General features: G+C 40.7%; 3 protein-coding genes across 3 annotated transcripts; 2 read left to right on the forward strand and 1 right to left on the reverse strand.

The window, feature by feature from the left end:
- The first annotated feature begins 4,427 nt into the window (after positions 1–4,427).
- Positions 4,428–7,148, forward strand: fgg (fibrinogen gamma chain). The gene is made up of 9 exons (XM_062517467.1): positions 4,428–4,573; positions 4,656–4,709; positions 4,842–5,025; positions 5,114–5,198; positions 5,327–5,457; positions 5,577–5,710; positions 5,966–6,150; positions 6,476–6,753; positions 6,842–7,148. The coding sequence occupies exons 1-9, from the start codon at positions 4,511–4,513 to the stop codon at positions 7,015–7,017; spliced, it is 1,290 nt and encodes a 429-aa protein (XP_062373451.1). The 5' UTR covers positions 4,428–4,510; the 3' UTR covers positions 7,018–7,148.
- A 5,152-nt stretch (positions 7,149–12,300) lies between these two features.
- Positions 12,301–16,507, forward strand: plrg1 (pleiotropic regulator 1). Its single transcript, XM_062517485.1, has 15 exons — positions 12,301–12,440; positions 12,626–12,732; positions 12,863–12,990; positions 13,145–13,198; positions 13,310–13,403; positions 13,585–13,672; positions 13,927–14,028; positions 14,112–14,204; positions 14,378–14,527; positions 14,625–14,726; positions 14,858–14,960; positions 15,062–15,170; positions 15,603–15,742; positions 15,864–16,057; positions 16,206–16,507. The coding sequence occupies exons 1-15, from the start codon at positions 12,432–12,434 to the stop codon at positions 16,263–16,265; spliced, it is 1,533 nt and encodes a 510-aa protein (XP_062373469.1). The 5' UTR covers positions 12,301–12,431; the 3' UTR covers positions 16,266–16,507.
- LOC134061734 (uncharacterized) lies at positions 16,502–19,016 on the reverse strand. Its single transcript, XM_062517494.1, has 5 exons — positions 18,883–19,016; positions 18,109–18,309; positions 17,589–17,788; positions 17,197–17,337; positions 16,502–16,758 (listed from the first exon to the last, which is right to left on the reverse strand). Exons 1-5 carry the CDS (start codon positions 19,002–19,004, stop codon positions 16,550–16,552), a joined length of 873 nt encoding a protein of 290 aa, XP_062373478.1. The 5' UTR covers positions 19,005–19,016; the 3' UTR covers positions 16,502–16,549.
- Positions 19,017–19,460: the final 444 nt, after the last annotated feature.

A 19,460-nucleotide genomic window follows, 5' to 3' on the forward strand; every position in this document is an offset into this window, starting at 1 on the left:
AAGTCAGAGGAAGATTGTAAAGCTCACTGACCTAATATTGACCTTTTCTGCCAACGTGATCTGTGATACATTGTTTGCTAGGTTTCACTTATAATTAAGCGTTATCCCACGAGTGGGAGTGGTGTTGTTGGCCTATATCGCCACGGCTGTGGTTCGCCGTAGGCACGAAGCCGAAGGCACGAAGCCGAAGGCTGCTATTCACCTAATATTTGTGTACAAAATGTTAATTATTATTACTAACATGTTAATATACATCAAAAAAAGAAGCATAGTATGTAGTCATACAGTATACATCCTATATAGAATGACGCTGTATGAGGTGTATGAGGTGTACAGAATATAGATTAAATATGTTTAAAAAATCACTTTTAGAACTCCAGTTTCCTCTGTTTCAAAGTCAAGTGTCTCTTGGTGTACTTAGATGAACTCAGCGTGTCAAAATAAGGGCACATGAGGACAGTGATTCTGCTTATGTTTATGCTCAGGGGTCACTGAAAATCCGAACCCCCCCTCCCCAACATTTAAACTATTTAGAGCTCATTGTCCTGGCTAATTGGCTACAAATAAACATATCTGAACTTGAGTCATTTTTGCCCTTTAGATGGTTCGTGTTTGTTCCATATTAGCCTATAATTTGTTTATTGTATTATTCAACTTTGTCGTGCAAATTTCTACTGTCTTTCTAGTGTCTATATTGTTAACCAAATAACATTACCTTTAATATTTGTCAGATAGTTGTTGTTTGACCTGGGGCACAAACATATATTTTTTAAACATGTGTTATATTAACACCCAAACATAATTCATAATATAAATTTTCACTTTTGGAACTGCCTGTTCAACTTTACTTGAAATGAAAAGTTGAAATGACTTCTGGTTTGCACCATTATAAAAAAAGAGACAGAATTATGCTTGATGAATTTGACCACTTCCCTATTGGACACCTTATAATGTATATGTGAAAAGTATTATACTTTAAAATGCTGGTAGTCTCACAGATAGCTCACCACTCCTGTGATAGCATGCAGGGAGCAACATGATTCTCAAAGCATCTTTTTAGCATGGAGAATGTCATGTTGCCTGAAACGCCAAAACATCCATCTTGTACAAAACACTGAAACATTAGTGAGTGGAACACAAACAGGAGGGTCTGTTACTCTGGTGGACCAACATTGGGTCTTGTTGTGTTCTTGCAATCTTTTGTGTAACATGAGCTGTTCACAATGTCACTGTGGCTTTCCATTCTGCCTACCCTATTTAGACCCCTGAATACTCATGTGTACTGGGGAGATCTTGGCTAAACAAAAGCACAAAGCTGTAAGACCAATTGAGCAGGACCTCAGAGTGTCTAAGGAATTCAGAAGTATCTTTAAACATTCAAAAAGCTTGTTCTTTTCAGGAGACAGCCGACTGAGCAAAGTGGTTTATTCTAAACAAGGCAAGAGGCAAGTGAACTGTTCAGCTTTTTGTAAAGCTATACATTATTCCTACAAAATGCTCTTTCTTACCAGGATACATAGTGGTTCATCGATTGGCAATCAACTCATCCAATTGCTTTTATTCTAAAGGAGTTATGTGGTTTAATAAAAAGTTAATGTATTTTGATGATAACAAGGAAATAAATGGATTATCTCTATATTACACTGACACAAGTATAGATATGTATCACAGCCGTCATATGCCATTATAAAATGGCCTATTATATAATAAGACCGATCCTTGGTTTCGCAGTGATGATGCATCGCAGAAAGAGTAATGCACTGAAAAAATGCAGTGAAATGTCACTGACTACAGGGGAGCTACACCAGGCGCGTAACTGAAGCGTTCCGTTAGCGACGCATAAAGTCCATTTAAGAGGACTGGTCTATTTTTTTTCAATGTACATGTCACTGCCGTGTCTGGTGTAGCTACTCCCATTGAGTCAATTAGCAATGTGTATCATTTAAGTGGTTTGGGTCGCTGTGTTGGAGTGTTGAGCATCCTGTACTTGCCTGTGTTTGGGACCCTGTGACTCCCGGAGAGTTACTGTAAGTGGCATGTGTAGCCTCTAGTGGCTTCTTAATGCAATTTCAACTGTAGTGATGTACTTTTTCAACACAGATCATTTGCCCTTGAGTATGACCAAAGGTTACATTTACACATCAAGCCACATTACTCTCAAGTCACCTTGCAGGCAACCCTATGCAACCCTATGCAGTATGACAAAACAACATATGGCGTAATAGCCACAGAATGTGGATCTCAGATCGGAGAATCAAGGTTTTCACCCACTGAGTTGTCTCATGTAGCCACAAGGCCAATCCGCCTACAGTATCTGATGTAGACACAGTGCAATTCTTAGACTAACGGTTAGTATTTCTTAAGTAGGCCTATGTATTAAGTATTATTACTTAAGTATGACAAATAGTCTGTAGGAGTGGGGCAGGGATTTTGTAGTCCATTATACTTAAGTGCTGAAAGTAGAAGTACAAAGTACTGGTAAAAGCTCTCGAGGCCAGGTGGGGTGGAAACCCTCTGCCATGCTTTTAATGAAAAAGAAAGCAGTCAGCACTTTGGATAGGCTATTAGGTTCACGCAGCAGCTTGACACTTCATACACAATGTCTTTGGCAATTTCTCACTACTGCTTCCTTTTATAGGCCTATAATGAAGTTTATCCAACATGTTAAGAAAGGCAGATACACAACATTCCCTAAGCACACTTTGGAATCCTAAACAAAAGTGCTATGAAAAGCAAGCAGCTCCTAACAGCCTATCTAGGCCTTGGTGTGCTATGTCTTAGCTATATATTTTCTAGGCCTTAACTCTGTCACTAAACGTCTTTACTCATTTCTTGGTCCTGTGATGAGATCAGGTCAGAATATCTTGGGGTTGCAAGTATGTAACATGCTGAATGGAAACTGTGACTTTTCTTTTTCATTTGCACATTATTTTAGCCTATAATGCTGCTAATGAAAATGTAGTGGAGAAAAACAGTAAGTCAAAATGTCTAAATGTATTGAAGAAAAAGTAAAAGTGAAAGTAGGAAGAAAAGTAAAAAAAGTAAAGTACAGATACTCCCTGTTCATACTTAAGTTAAACATGTCTACTTAGTTACATTAGTTACATGCAGAAGGCAGAATCTCAAATTTGTGAAACAAGAGCATTTTATCACGTACAGTAAGCCACAGTGTCCGGTCTCCAGAAGCCTGCCTCTAGTGGCCACTGGCGTAATCACTGCTCTCCCTCCCACGCTGGCGCTGCCCCCTCTGCCCTGCTGCCACTTCCAGAGGAGAGGGCGCCCTCTGCTGACTAACTCGTGAGGTTGTTTTATTGGCATCACTTACCGTTGTCATTCAAAGGACTGCTCAGGCGTCTTACTCAGGCAACATTCATGGCTGAAGGTGAAATTTTCTCACGTTGAAAATAAAGCAACGGTCCTGGGTTGAGATGGATCCAGGATGCTATCCTTGTATCCAATATGAGATGATACTGCTGTGTTGTTGGAATGAGTTACGGGAATGTTATTGATCCTGGGTCTGTGACACTGACCTCTATGTTGTAAGTCCTGATGAGCATAGAACAGGTCTACTCTTTCCCTGAAGGGGAGGATGGACACTGATTCATGTTATGACTCATGTCCCTTCAAATAATGACAAGGTAGGAATAAATTATTAACTGCCGGTGACTACCACTCTATACCATCGGAACAAATTTTGCAGGATGTGTTTAAAATGTTGTCCACTTCATTTCAATAGTTAGACAATAGCATTTTGGGGGAAATATTAGCAGTGGAACGCAATGTGCAGCTTTGTGTGAAAGACACTCCTTAGATATGGTTGTTCTTGAGGGAATTATGAATAATTAGCCATATTTGAGACATGAGAGATATCTTAAATGAAAATGCAAAAAGAGTAGCCTAGAAATCTAGACGCACCCTAGCGGCCAAAAATATTTTTTATAGTTTGGCTTGCCAGGCTACAAAAATAGCATAAGTTTGTTTAACATCAATTCAATGTTCCCTTCAGGCCTTTTATCAAACAAATGGTTGTGATGCCTAGAATGACTTTGTGGCATAACATCATAACAAGAATAATTTCTCAAAAACTATATATATAAAAAGTTGAATGCAATCTAGTCCTTCAAAGAGGGTTCCAAACAAAACTGTGAAATATTCCAAGGAAACTTGTTATGATGACCTTCAGTGAAGAACCTATATAAACTATCTAAAAAGCTATACATCCATCTGTGAACTGCGCATATTACAAATGTTATCAAAAATGTAGATATTGCTACGGAATTGCACAATCAAAATGTCATGTGTGATACATTTGTCTTGTTTGCTTGTTTGTTTTGAAGGGCTCTGGTGACTCACATGCTGTCATGTCACTCTGTGTGCGACAGCTCTATGGGATGGCATGTTTACTCAGACACTCCTTATCGCCATCTCCAGCGAGGACCCTGATCGGATAAATATTCCTGCTGGAGCCTCTGGATCATCAGTATCCAAGGGCTAGTCCAGAGCGTCAGACATGGCTCCCTCTCTACTACACACGTTAGCCTCAGCGCTGCTTCTAAGTTCTCTTGCATATGCGGTGAGTTGCTAATTACACATTATCTGTGTAGATTCAGCTGGCCAGAATTGTGAATCTAACACAGTTTTGTTCTGTCCTTTAGCAAACTCGTGGGGACTATCCTGTTGGGGCAGCATGTGATCCACGTGATGGATTTGTAAGTATTTTAAGAATGACAAAATGTGCTATTTTTCAGTAGTAATCTGATTCTCCACTGATTCTTCATACTCTTCGATATTTGTCATGTTATTCAGTATTGCCATACAGAGTTCCCTGTTTGTCCTCACAGGGAACCTACTGTCCCACCACATGTGGAGTAGCAGATTACTTTCAAAAGTATAAGCCAGCAGTGGAGCAAGATCTACAAAATATGGAGGAGATATTAGATGGAATTGCCAACACTACAGACGGGGCTCAAGAGAAGGTCAACTATATGAAAGACCAGGCAACACAAGCCCAGAAGACCTCTTCAGGCAAGGAGCCCTTAATGCCTTTCAATCAAACTGTAGAGTGCAGATTGATATTATGCATGTTGGTCTAATGCCTAGTTATAATCTACAGACCTCTACATCAAGAAGTCAACCAGTATGTTGGACGATATTCTACGCTATGAGAAGACCATTGTGTCTCAGGAAGAACAGCTATAGTATGCATTACTGTCCTTAAATTCCATTAAATATTACTTTAAGTTGAAAATAAATATATATAACAGTTTCAATTACATATACATAAAAAAGTTGTTTTGTTTAACATGGTTACTTTTATTCTCTCCAGTGCACTTCAACAAATTCTAGACTCCACTACCAAGGACATGCTGAATCTTAGACAGTTGTCTCTCCAGCTGGAGCAGAAGTGCATGGAGCCTTGCAAGGAAACCGTGGAGATCCAACCCACTACAGGCAAAGGTAAGGTCTAGACACAGTGCCCTTCGCTGTTTCTTTCTGCCAACATTGCGTTAATAAACCACCTAAATGATGGTTTGATGCCTTCTGCACAGATGACTTATTTACCATTTATTCCACAGACTGTCAAGATGTGGCTAACAGAGGTGCCAAGGTCAGTGGCCTGTACTTTGTGAAACCAGACCAGGTGGATGAGGAGTTCCTGGTGTACTGTGAGATTGACAGCTTTGGCCGTGGGTGGACTGTACTCCAAAGGGTATGTTTACTGGGTCGACACCAAACTCACTTGACCAATACAAAATCAATAGTGATAACTTGGATTCTGAGGTCAAGGCAATATTATGTAACAGGACTGTTAGTATCCATTTAGGGATTTAATTCAAATGATTTTAAATTGTTGCTTTGTATTTCAACCTCTAAATGTAGTGGTGACATGTTTTAATTTCAGCTAACCCTTTTATAGGCAACAAGGTTTAAAGTTGTCTGTTCTGTATTTGTATGTGGCCTTCAGAGACGTGATGGCAGCGTGGATTTCAACCGAAACTGGGTCCCATACAAGGAAGGTTTTGGATACTTCTCTCCAGATGACACCACTGAATTCTGGCTGGGGCTTGAGAAGATACACAAGTTGTCTGTGCAGTCAAGCATTCCTTATGTGCTGAGGGTAGAGATGGTGGACTGGAATGGAGTGAAAAAGTAATTACTACTTTCTGTGTTGGTATTGGTGGTACACCAAATCTCCTTTAATGACGCCATTGATAGTAGTTATTGTTTAACTTAATTTGTCCCCAAAATGGGATAGGAAATGTTTACTTGCTCTACCTCAGAGTAAACTGTGAACTTTGCTCCTCCAAGAACTGGGTCGAGTTTGGCCGATGGACATTAGTTAAATATTAGACTGATAATGTAGTTTGCTGTTCCAAACCACCTTAGTGTATGAAATACGGAAAACATTCCACTTTATTTGAATGAACAGTCCTATGAAGTGTTGCATTAACATAAATGACCTCTTCTTTCACAGGTATGCTGACTACTCCATGTTCCGCGTGGGCTCAGAGCAGGACAAGTATCGTCTGACCTACGCCTACTACAGTGGTGGAGATGCTGGGGATGCCTTTGATGGCTTCGACTTTGGTGATGACCCAAGCGACAAGTTCTACACATCCCACAATGGCATGCAGTTCAGCACACCTGACCAAGACAATGACAAGTATGATGGAAACTGCGCCAAACAGGATGGATCAGGGTGGTGGATGAACCGTTGTCACGCCGCTCACCTTAATGGAAAATACTACCAGGGTAAGATTTGTTTTCAAGCGATGAACATTGAAGACTTGCAGTGCTGTGCATCTGCTTGAATAACTTCTCTTTCTTTGCTCTGCTACAGGTGGCCATTACACAGAAAAGGATGCTGGCGAAAATGGTTATGATAACGGCATCATTTGGGCTACATGGCAGAGCCGCTGGTACTCACTGAAGGAGACAACACTGAAGATGATCCCCATCAACAGGCTGGGTGCAGGAGGCCAGCAGACAGACATCAAGAAGGTTGGAGATATCTAAGGGCCACCTCAGGAGACCTCCACTCTGATTTTGTTTTGTTTTGCACACTGTATATGATCATGTCGGTACGGAGCTGAGTTTTTTGTTCTGATATGAAGCAATGAATAAATATTTTCTGTTTTCTAAAAGCACCATGTTCTTTTGTGGTATGTGATGGGGGTGTCATGGCCGATTTTGACTAGTTGTAGTCCATTAGTATGACTGATGTGATGTGACAGTGCTGGTGCTATTACTGCTAATGCTGTTGGCTGCGGTGTCTAATCTTGGTGTCAGCACACCGATTACATGTCACTGTGAAAGAGGTGTCATGTTCAGTGAAGTACCTCCATATGTTCTCCTTTATAATAAAGAATTCCATAAAGAAACACTCTTCCCTCTTCCTTTCTGGTAAGGCATATAACATTCATCAAATTTGAAATGAAACACATAATGTGTGAACTGCCAGTACAATTGTGGTAGTATGTTCATAAGAAGTCTTAAAAAAGTGTGCATATTTCACGGATCCAACATCATAAAATGCCTCACAGAAAAAAAGCAGATTTTAAGACACAACAGGACCACTAACAACATAAGGATAGATTAAAATCAATGTGAAAGTGCAACAATATACTTCATATGCATTCATATCAACTTTATTTCCCTTTTATAATAATTGGGAGCTGTGGTGGGACAGATTGTGCTGTTTGAAACATCGCTGGACCAGATTCACTCTGTGGTGATGACATCATTGCACTTGGTGACCTTTGCCCTCCTCAATGCAGTTTCTTAAACTTGCCTAGGGTCTCTGGTCGTGGTGGTGGTCTAAATACAGTGTTTAGGAACAGTTTCAAATGTAGAATTGTACCAACTGATTTGTTTTCTACTTTTGAAATACAGCTGTTTAAGATGAACACATCTGTACTTTGTGCCTTAATTTATGTCCACCAAAAATTAATCGTAATTTCATTCAAGCATTTGCTGATCTTCTGTCTTTTATGGCCTCTAGTGCTGACAAATTACTAATCTTGGGTGACTTTAACATCCACATATGCTGCCTGTCTAAACCTTTGGTCAATGAGTTTGGCCTTGTTGACTCTTTTAACCTTGTGCAGTCAGTTATGGCCCCTACACATCAGAAGGGTCACATACTAGAACGTTGTCCTCTGGTTTCTCAGTTTCCAATGTTAAAATAGTTGATACTAAAATTTTATGATTTTATTTGAATTTGTTTTGTCCCACCGACCTCTCCCTCCCTCCCCCTCATCCTACTCCATTCAGAGCTAATTCCACCACAGCCAAACATTTCACTAATACTTAATGCTCTCTTTCACCAGCTGTCTTAGATTCTCTTTCCACCTGCACAGACACTGAGGATCTACTTACTCTTTTTTAATACTTCCTGTCTTGCCAGCGGAAGTGGAGCGGAAATGGAAAAAAGATAAACTACAAGTCTCCTACGATAAGGTTCAGATCTTACCTCACTGATAGATATTTTTCAGTGTAACGCTTCGTCATCATCTGCTCCCATTAAGTGTGGTGTTCTATTTTAAGGCCTCTATTATTTTCTTTATATATGCTTCACCTGGGCTCCATTTTTAATCAACACAATATTCGTTACCACTGCTATGCAGATGATACCCAATTTGGTATACCAGTGGCCCCTGAAAATTCCTGCTCATAGAGCAACCTTTTTCTTTGTCTCAATGACATTAAGAATAGGATGGAAAACAATGTTTTAACTAAATGAAAATAAAACAGATAATTTTCGGACCACCAAACTCTGTCAACACAGTACAAGCAAGGCTCTTGGCCCTCTGTCTGATAACCACCACAGTGTTGTTAAGAACCTAGGTGTTTTCCTAGAATCTTCTTTGACTTTTAATAAGCAAGTTAACAGCGTTGTCAAGGGAAGTTTTTTTCCAGCTTCGATTAATAGCAAAAAGTCCCGTCTTTCCTACAGTAGAAGTCCTTATACATGCCTTAATTTCATCAAGACTTGATTACTGCAACTCACTCTAGGTTTAACTAAAACCCCATCACACCAGTGTTGGCTAAACTGCACTGGCTTCCTGTAGAATGGTTACATGCTGCCACTCAGACATGGCACCACTACGACATGCTTCCATTTAGATATGCCTCTATTTCGACATGCTGCTATTTAGACATGCTGCTAATCCGACACATTTTAGTACCCCCATTCCAACAGTCCACAAATTCGATTTTTTTCCCAAGTCAACGTTGTAGCCTTAGTCTTACAGACGGCTGTCGATTTTTAAATGTAGCCTGCATCACTTGCAAAATCGGACGTGGCACATAGCCTAATTATTAGGCTACCTGGATTTGATATAGCAAGTCCATAGACTTTGTTCATCCTATATTATATGCTTTTAAAATGAAATGTGCTGCGGGGAAGCATTGGGGAAGTCAGTTTAGGTTGTCCTGTAACAATTTGCCTCTTAATATAGAATTAATTTTAAAATTCTGCTCTTTGTTTATAAAGCCTTACATGACATAGCACCACAATGTATCTGTGATCTCTTAATTCCTCACTGTCCTCCTAGACCTCTTCATTCTTCCTCCCAATGTCTTCTTTGTGTTCTTTCTGCTTCTCTTAAATCCAAAGGTGACAGAGCTTTTTCTGTCTATGGGTGCGTTTATACGTCCTCCCTCGCTCCTCGGGCCTCGATCCTCTGATCTACATAAAAAAAGATAGAAGAAGGGATCGACTATCCCATTGTTACCGCCCCATCATTCTTTATGTAGATCAGTAAGGATCGAGGCCCGAGGAGCGAGGGAGGACGTATAAACGCTGAATGAGAGGCACCTATGCCCCCCAACTCTGGAATAACCTGATACTGTCAAATCCTGCCTCATTATTACTAGCTTTAAATCCTCTTCTCCCAGTGTTGGGAGTAATGTGTTACAAAGGTAATGTAATTACTGTAATGTATTGCTTTTTGCTGTAACGCAGTAATGTAAGGCATTCCAAAAACAACATGGGTAATATTTTACTCGGTACAAAGGTCAGTAACTTGAGTTACATTACATTTTAAGCCATTTTTTTATTTATTTTCTTTTGTTTTTATACTATCGCCACCATGAGATCCGCAGAGGAGAAATAACCCGCGCAAATAGTGACCTAGAACGTTTTCCCTTACTGCTGAAGCAGGCTCGACGTCAGACAGTACATGTTCAAGATGGACATACTGTCATTATTTTCAGTTTGTAAGAGACAAAGATATGAGGAACATAGTAGTTATGTGCAAAACCAAAAGATCTATCCACTTCACGCAATAGCACAAGTAATTTGATGAAACTTTTATAGCGACATTAAGTTACTAAATTCTCCCATTCCGCGATGCCACTTGATGTTATGAGCCACCACTGTGCTATAGCCTACATTCTACTGTTGTTAGCTCAACCCGGCACTGGATGTGTAACAAGCTGCATGGAGCATAATCTACATTTAGAATATGTATTTGGTGAAAGTAACTTAAAAGTAATGCAGTAGTAGTGTAATGCTTTACAATTCAGAGGCAGTAATATTATAATGTAACAAATTACTTTCAAATGTCAGGAACAAGTAATACATAATGTATTACGTTTTTTGAAGTAACTTGCCCAACACTGTCTTCTCCCTAGCTCTTGACACTCCCTGACCTCTTCACCTTTCCCTAAAATGTTTCCTTTTTGTTTATCTCCACTGTTGTTTTAACTCCTAAACTTTTTCTTTAACTTTTTTTTGAAAAAATGTTTCATTTGTATTATTATCACAACCACCATTTTGTAGTTTTCTTTGAGATTTCACACCTGTCAGTTTTCTTTATTTTGCATGTTTATATTTAATTATTAATTAATATTTCATTATTATTATGATTATTGATTATTGTTATTATTATTGTAATTATTATTACTTATTTATTTCATGTATTTGGTGCAAAAGCAATGCTGTTGCTTTTAAATGTGCTATAAATCAAATTTGGCTTTGACTTCGACAGAGGGCACAGAGTTCAATCATTATTCTCCTCTGTCTGCCCTTCTCCTCCTATGGGTAAATAGGCCTACATAATCATCACCGTATTTTTTCAGACCCACTTTTTGTCTGTGTGGTTGCACACTGTATGATTTGCAATGGGGTGCTTTAAATGTAATATTGTGCAAGTGAATGTTTGAGTTGTGAATGTGTGTGTGTGTGTGTGTGTGTGTGTGTGTGTGTGTGTGTGTGTGTGTGTGTGTGTGTGTGTGTGTGTGTGTGTGTGTGTGTGAGGCGGGGTCGGGGTGGGTAGCTTTGTGTGGGAGTATGTTTGCCTCTGTTCTGGTCAGTTGTCAGTTAGACTAAAGTCAATATTGTCTTGTAGGTGGAACATCCATTTTAGGGCTTCCACTTTAGGGAGACTGACATGATCTGAGGAGCTGTCATTAGTAAAACAATAATGATAATAAATCATAAATCTGTTGCTAGTACAGCAGTTTTGGTCAACGATTCCAGTCTCTGCTGGCCTCCCAGCAAGCCATCATACTTCCTCACCACATATGTAGTGAATGGAGAGTGCCGTCACCACTCCTGCTACAAACCTAGGCCTAAAGGGTGCCATAACTTCACCATTACTGCAACGCCAAAGACCTTAGTCTCATTGGCATGGCCATCAGAGTGCATACCATAACAGCTCTCCATCACAGAGCACATCTCTGGAGGCAGCCAAATCACTCTAGAAGCACCATTCCTTCCTTAGCACATCTTTAGGCTACATTTAATGTCGCAAATACTGAGGATCCCATTGCAACTCCATGCAATTTCATTTATAATAAATTTAAAAATTCTGTAAAATAAAGATCCAATGTCCACTGCAAAGGATATATGACAACAAATGTAAAATGATAGGCCTATTACTTAAAAAAAAAAAAAAAAAAAACTTCTGGGTCCCAGGAAGTTAGCAGCATGGCATCTCGAGGTACAAGCATCCTCATCATGGTTATGGTTAAGGTTATGGGATTTGGCAGATGCTTTTTTCCAAAGTGAAAAAAATCATTATTGGTCAGAGAAAGCCAGCAACAAGGTGAGACTGTGAATAGAGCACCCTTCATCAGTGAGTTACATTTACAACAGTAAATTTAATGGAAGTGGTGTCATGAAATGACAATAGTAAGTGTCAGCATCCGTGGACAGCAACACCCCACAATGTTTATTAGGCCTATTATTTGTCCATCTTTGCCAATCAAGAAAACATATGCTTTTTCTCCCAATCACTAGATGGCGCAAGTTCAAATATTGCTTGCCACAATGTGGCAACCCCACAACACACTTGTGCTTCCGGTGCATTGCACTTTCGTCTGTTCGCCGTTGTCGGTGCTTGTTTTTGTTAAACGTGTGGGTTTTTTTAAAACATTGTTTGTCTACTTTACGTGAGATTAATTAAGCACATCCACAGGAAAAAATGGCAGAGGTATGTTTTATTCTATCTGGAAAGAACCTGTTTTAGGCTAACAAACGAAGCTAATCAATCTTTACACACTAACGTTAACGTTTAGCTGGCTAGCTGCTAGTTGTTGTTTGTAACGTTATCCTAAATTGCTTATTTAATCAGTCGTTATTGTCACCAAATGCCGCATGTGTTGTTTCTTTTTTCAGGATGTGCAGAAACATTCGGTCCATACCTTAGTTTTCCGATCCCTCAAGAGGACTCATGATATGTTTGTCTCAGACCATGCAAAGCCGATTGCACTAGACGAGGAAAGGTAGTTTGCTCCAACCTCCTAGATTTGATCTTTATCAATAAGTAGTTTTAAAAACATGTGTCTTAATTTGCATGTGGATGTCATGTTACTATATTATGAAATGATGGTGATATTATCTACCCTGTCCCAGTCACAAGACTAAAATGGCTGTAAAGTTGAGAGCGGAGTACGGTGCCATTCTTCACATGCCAGTGTTAAAAGAGGGAAGAGATAAAGACCACACGTCAGATCCCTACAGTCAGGGCTATTCGGATCCTGGTGAGTCTTCTTTAACAGCTTTTATTTTTGAGTAGCAGACGGTAGTTTAAGTACAATACTCTGATATATAACAATACATACACCTTATTCATGTGTGGAACAAAGCAAGTGGTTTCTCTATAATTTGTTTCTTTTTTACCTTTTGACCTTGCAGGCTTGAACTCAGAGTATCTAATAACAGGAACACATCCTTACCCATCTGGACCAGGTATGTGTTTGTCAGGTTTTGTAATAATAAGGTGCCATGGTTTGTGGGTCTCTGTTCGCTCCTGAATGCTTGCTGTAACACATTTCTCCTTTGTGTGAATTGTTTTGTCAGGAATAGCTCTGAGTGCAGACACACTGATGCACAAGATGCCATCAGAGGGAGGAGTTCATGCTTTGGCACTGGCCTTGCCCGCCTCCCAAGCCAGGTATGCCCCCTACCTACATTTTTAAAACCCCTAACCAGATAGTAAAAAAAAAACAATCTGCCTGGTAAATACAGCACATTCCATACTTGCCTCTTGCATTTACATGTTTACTTGTTTATTGAGTAGAAGCACTTGCTGGAAGTATTGATCTTTTCTGTTTGTGGTGTGGTCTACATCCCAGGCAAGATGCCAGTCGTACTGCAGCCAGTGTGGGAGAGATCCACAGGCATGCTGGGATGCCGGAGAGATCGATGCCACAGCATAGCTTGGTCAGTCACAAGGATTAACCTCAGAGCATTCTCTGTGCATATGTGTTCATCTCCAGTACTCTGGCTGTGTATTGTTTTGTGTTCTAGCATTTATACAATATATCCTCAAATAGGCTTATGCTATACTGTATGTCTTGTTTCTTTGCGCTGTCTCGTAATGTACTCATGGAATGTCAAACTTCTACTGTGGAGAATCCCTGTGCATGTTGTTTTTGCATTGCAATGACACGCTGCTTCTGAATCATCCATTTCAGTCCCTGCTGGAAGGTGGAGGGACCAAGACTACTACCATGGTGCCTAGGAAAGCTCCAACCATGCCCAAGCCACAGTGGCATCCTCCCTGGAAGCTGTATCGGGTAAGGACCTGCCCTAAGCCCTTCAAACACTGTTGTGTCTATTTTGTCAGAGGTTTAGTGTGTAATTGTATCACCCATCCTAGGTCATCAGTGGTCATCTTGGTTGGGTCCGGTCCATTGCTGTTGAACCTGGCAACCAGTGGTTTGTAACTGGATCAGCAGACAGGACTATCAAGGTTAGATATTTCACTGATTTATTTCAAATCTAGCCTCTGTCCTGTGAAATGTCAGTTTGCCCTCTCCTGTGAAATGCCCGTTTGCCCTGTCCTGTGAAATGTGTTTGCATGACTACACAGTAGGAAACTGTATCTCATAAGCGTTCCCTCTCTTGATGGGATGGTGTGATTAGATCTGGGACCTGGCGAGTGGGAAGCTGAAGCTGTCTCTGACCGGCCACATCAGCACAGTGAGGGGGGTGGCAGTGAGCACACGCAGCCCCTACCTCTTCTCCTGCGGAGAGGACAAGCAGGTCAAATGTTGGGACTTGGAGTACAACAAGGTACTAGCGCTTACTGCTCAACAGCATAGGATATGTTCTCATTCATTTCATGTGGTGAGGCTTCATGTTGGTTCGGGAATATTTGTGTCATTTACAGGTGATCAGGCACTACCACGGTCACCTCAGTGCTGTGTATGACCTGGACCTGCACCCAACCATCGATGTTCTGGTGACGTGCAGTCGTGACTCCACAGCAAGAGTGAGACATTTTAAAACATATTTGGGACTTGGGGCTTTCTCGCAACTCAAAATGTGTGAAGACTTTATAGAACTGTTAACATTTTGGTGTCATGTAGTGATGAGTATTTCCCCCATCTTGATTGTGTTCAGGTATGGGATATCAGAACTAAGGCCAATGTTCATACGCTTGCTGGCCATACCAACACCGTTGCTACAGTGAAATGCCAGAATGCTGAGCCACAGATCATCACAGGTAGTGTCCGCTAGTGTCCTCTGACTGCGCTGTTCTGTTATGTTATGTTATTCAAACTCACTCCACTCATCCACACCTGCTCATTATTGTCTGTCCCACAGGAAGCCATGACACCACCATCAGGCTGTGGGATCTCATTGCTGGGAAGACCAGAGCCACACTGACCAATCATAAAAAATCGGTGCGCGCGGTAGTGCTGCATCCACGACAGTGAGTCAAAGTTTCATCATATATAAAGGTCTTATCAGGAGGCTCTTCACTTCTTTGTTCATCATTGTACATTAAAGCAACACTAAAGCAAGAGTTTTTCGTACCTTAACGTAATGTGGCTATAACCGCACTATGTAACTTTACCAGATCGGGTAGCGTATCTGCAGTTTGATGAAATGAGACCTAAGAAACTCAAAACAAATTTGACTTGCTTCGATGTCGCAATACATCATACTTTCATAAAATCTTGCAACATACTCTACCTTGTCAGTGGACATCGTTATTTGGTGAATAAGCTAATGGCATGTGTGCAACTGAGGAAAAGTGCTTTAGTGTTGCTTTAAAGAATATAACTTTTTTTTTGTTGGCCATGCTGCATTGAAAATCTATCTACTGGTTTAAAGTTCTAAATCCCTGTGATTTCTCCTGTAGATACACATTTGCCTCTGGCTCACCTGACAACCTCAAGCAGTGGAAATTCCCAGATGGAAATTTTATTCAGAACCTCTCGGGCCACAATGCTATCATTAACACGCTGGCGGTCAACTCAGACGGTGTTCTGGTGTCAGGGGGTAAGGAATCCACAGAGGGAACCTGTGTCTGGATATCAGCTTACAGCTTGTACGTACAGTAGTGTCCTATGAGAGAGCACAGTAGCAGCTAACTCCATTGGTGTCCTCTTCCCCTCTACAGCTGATAACGGCACCATCCACATGTGGGATTGGAGGACGGGATACAACTTCCAGCGCATTCACGCAGCTGTGCAACCTGGCTCTCTGGACAGCGAGTCTGGAATCTTCGCCTGCACGTTCGACCACTCCGAGAGCCGCCTCATCACAGCAGAGGCCGACAAGACCATCAAGGTGTACAAAGAAGATGACACTGCGGTAGGCTACTTTATGATTAGCAACACCAACAAACAGTCGCTTAATATCTTTCTATATATATATATATTTATTATTAATAGTATTGAAGGAAATGCCAAGGTGTGTCAGTAATTTAAAAAAAAGTCCTTTGTTCATTTTCTACTTTCAGACCGAAGAAACCCATCCAGTCAATTGGAAGCCAGAGATTATCAAGAGGAAGAGGTTTTAAAAGACAAACTTATGAGTTTTTTTTCCTTGCTTTACTATTTCTTATTTCCTGTCCGGTCATGTCTGATGCTCTGGATGTATGAAAACTATCATTTCCACAGATAAGTGATGGTCTTAAATAGAATACACGACAAGAAAAATACTTTTTACATTCAGAATGGTTGATATCTCATTTAAGAATTCAAATTTTTTTGTAAATGGAAGTGGTAGCTCCTCTCTCAATAAAGAATTCAGTTTTTTGTACTTTGATGTCTGAGCTTCTCTTTATTCATGAAAACCTCTCAGCTATTCCAAAAACCACTTGCACTCCTCCGTATGGGACGGCAGTCCTATGAAGCGGCCCTGCTGAACAGCCAGGAACCTTCCAGAATGTTTGTTCTTGATGACCACTGCCCTCTCGTGACTGTGGTCAGACTCATCCACCATGAGGAGCCATTCCTCTGCTCCGTAAGGATTTGCTTTGGTGTATACGTAGTCTCCGTTAGGATCGAATCCTGCAGCAGACGGCACAAAACACCAGTGAATTAGAACACATCATTTGCTTATTTATGGATACATTTGGATGGAAAACAGGAACTAAGAAGCGATGAATATGCTGGCTTTACTTATAATAAGAACTACCGACATAAAATAAATATCATATTCAAAATGGATGGTGTTTCTTTCCTAAAGTGATCTGGTTCACTTAGGAACAAGGAAATTGGGGCTGGTTTCAGAAGAAAATAAGGGTATTTTGAGATACTTAGTTGATCTTCCATTTGGATTTGGGCCAAGGCAAGGGAAGGGTTATTTCACTGCTGAGATTATACATTTTGTGGAAAAAGTATTCCAATTACTTCATCAATTTTGATGAAGATAAGAATGACATTTCTTTAAGGGGGGAGTCATAAACTCTCTGACCCACTGTATTCATGTACTGTAAGATGGTTTACCAAGGTATCCATTGGTTACTACATTGCGGTAGCGTTTGCAACCGCTGCCTTTGACCTCCTCCCAGTAGCCGTGGTCACCAGGGCTGTACTGGAGCTCCACGGTGTTCCGAGTCTCACTTGCTGGATGAAATTTCTGTTCACCTGTGGTTGAGTTTTAAGGGATGTGCTTACTCATGTGTTCACTCTTTAGTGTTTAAAAACATGAGTAAGTGCACTCACAGATATGGTTGCTGTAGATATTTCTACATGAGCAGAATGCTTATGAAAAACTACATTAAAATAAATCATATTTGGGAGTCCAGTATTTGCATCGGTACCTAAAAGCTGCATATTCTGTTTACAAAATGGTGATATAGTTGTGATCAAAATATAAAATGTTTGCTGAAAACTACCTGACTCCCGAAGGTACAGCTGAGTGAGAGCATGGCGAAATCCTCGACCAGGTTTTCGCTTAAGTCTCTCTCGACTTGAGGTGTTGTCTGGGTCACTGTTGGGTTCCTGAATGGTCAATACATTTCCAGCCACAAATATAATCTCTTCCTCCAAAGACTTCACACACTTCTCAAAGTGATCATCACTTTTGTCCACGTTCCTGGTGAGTCATTAATAGTGCATTAAGGGTTGAAAGGTTGAAATTCTCAAACTCAATCTGTGCATGTATTTGATTGACATTTATATGAATGCAGAATCCAAATAGTAACACTAATTTAATAGAATTGTAAATAGAAAGGAATATCCGCACACTAGCTCCCCATTTGTGTAGCTCCTCCTTTAAATTAAATCAAATCTACTAAATGGCTGTAAGGCTAAATGTATTACAATGACAGAGAGCAAAAGCCATTTGTGAGACCTTCCTTTGAATGAAAGTCAATTAATATATCAAATTATTTTTCCCCTCCAAAGGCGGCTCACCTGAAGTCCACCCAGAGCTGGCCCGCAGTGAGCAGTCCGAGCCACTCGCTGGCCTCCCAGTTTTTGGTCACCATGACGGGGACGAGGGGCACCTGTCGCGCGTCAGCGTAGTTCAACTCTTTCTTGCAGCTGCGGGAGGCCTGGTAAGCAGGGGTCATGAAGGGGCACACAACGACTGCATCCTCCACACCAGCAGCCATACTGGGCACACACACACACACAGTCGTTAGGCAGGTTGAGGCTTAAGCTCCCAATTTCTAAACAGAGCAATACAGCTGAAGAGTCATGCATGCGCGTATAACCATACATAATTTTTACTAGTGTGTGTTTGTGTGTGTTTGTGTGTATGTCTCTCTCTATGTGTGTGTGTGTGTGTGTGTGTGTGTGTGTGTGTGTGTGTGTGTGTGTGTGTGTGTGTGTGTGTGTGTGTGTGTGTGTGTGTGTGTTCAGTCAAATGTAGCCCACTCACTAAACAAAAGTTGGCAGGTCAGCCCTTTAGTAACACCATTATAAGATATAAACTGGTGTCTGATGCAGACTTTGGATATGGATTTTACTTTATCCTTGTCCTTTATTGTATTCATGGGTTTCATCAGGTCCCTTTCCACAGGTGTACAAAATCAAGCACCGATTATCAATGCAGACTGCACGGTGCTTGATTAATACACCTGTGGAAAGGGACCTGATGAAACCCATGAATATGTACTCTCTAACTAAACATGATCTTTATTGGTGTGCTGTAAGGACAAGAAAAGTCTGAGAATCCCAACTCACGCATCATTGATATTTCCTGAGACCCCTCCTTCAATATCCATCCACACTGTGAAGCCATCCTCCATGAGCCGGTCATATACCCTCTTCACCAGTGCCTGATCATCCCACTGGTAAGAAAGCATGACATGATTGGGCATCTTGATACCACCTAGATATCTAATATAAAAACTGCTGTTAAGCTGAAAAGCAAAATGTATTAACTCAATGCTATGGATGAAATTTACGGAGCATCGTATTGAGACTAAAGCCAGGCGGAAGTCACAAAGGACTGTTTGCTTGAGTCGTGTTCTCAAATTTCACCTGTTGCTAGGTTGCAGGTAGCTTCATTGACCAATAGGATTTCTTCTCCATAATTAGACCTATATCACAGCAGCCATGTTGACATGAAATAGTAGGGAAGCACATGTGTTAGTGGACTTAATTAAGTCTCGGCTCAGTGTAGCTGTAGCAGAACCTCAACTCATTCATTCCTTCATTCAACCTTTATTTATTCCTTTATTTGTTCATTGAGAGTGATCCTCATTTTCAGTGAAGCCCAGATTACAGTAGCAATGACACAACAAAGGAAATAGCATAAA

Source organism: Sardina pilchardus, chromosome 2 (genome assembly GCF_963854185.1).
Source record: "Sardina pilchardus chromosome 2, fSarPil1.1, whole genome shotgun sequence".
Classification (NCBI taxonomy): domain Eukaryota; kingdom Metazoa; phylum Chordata; class Actinopteri; order Clupeiformes; family Clupeidae; genus Sardina; species Sardina pilchardus.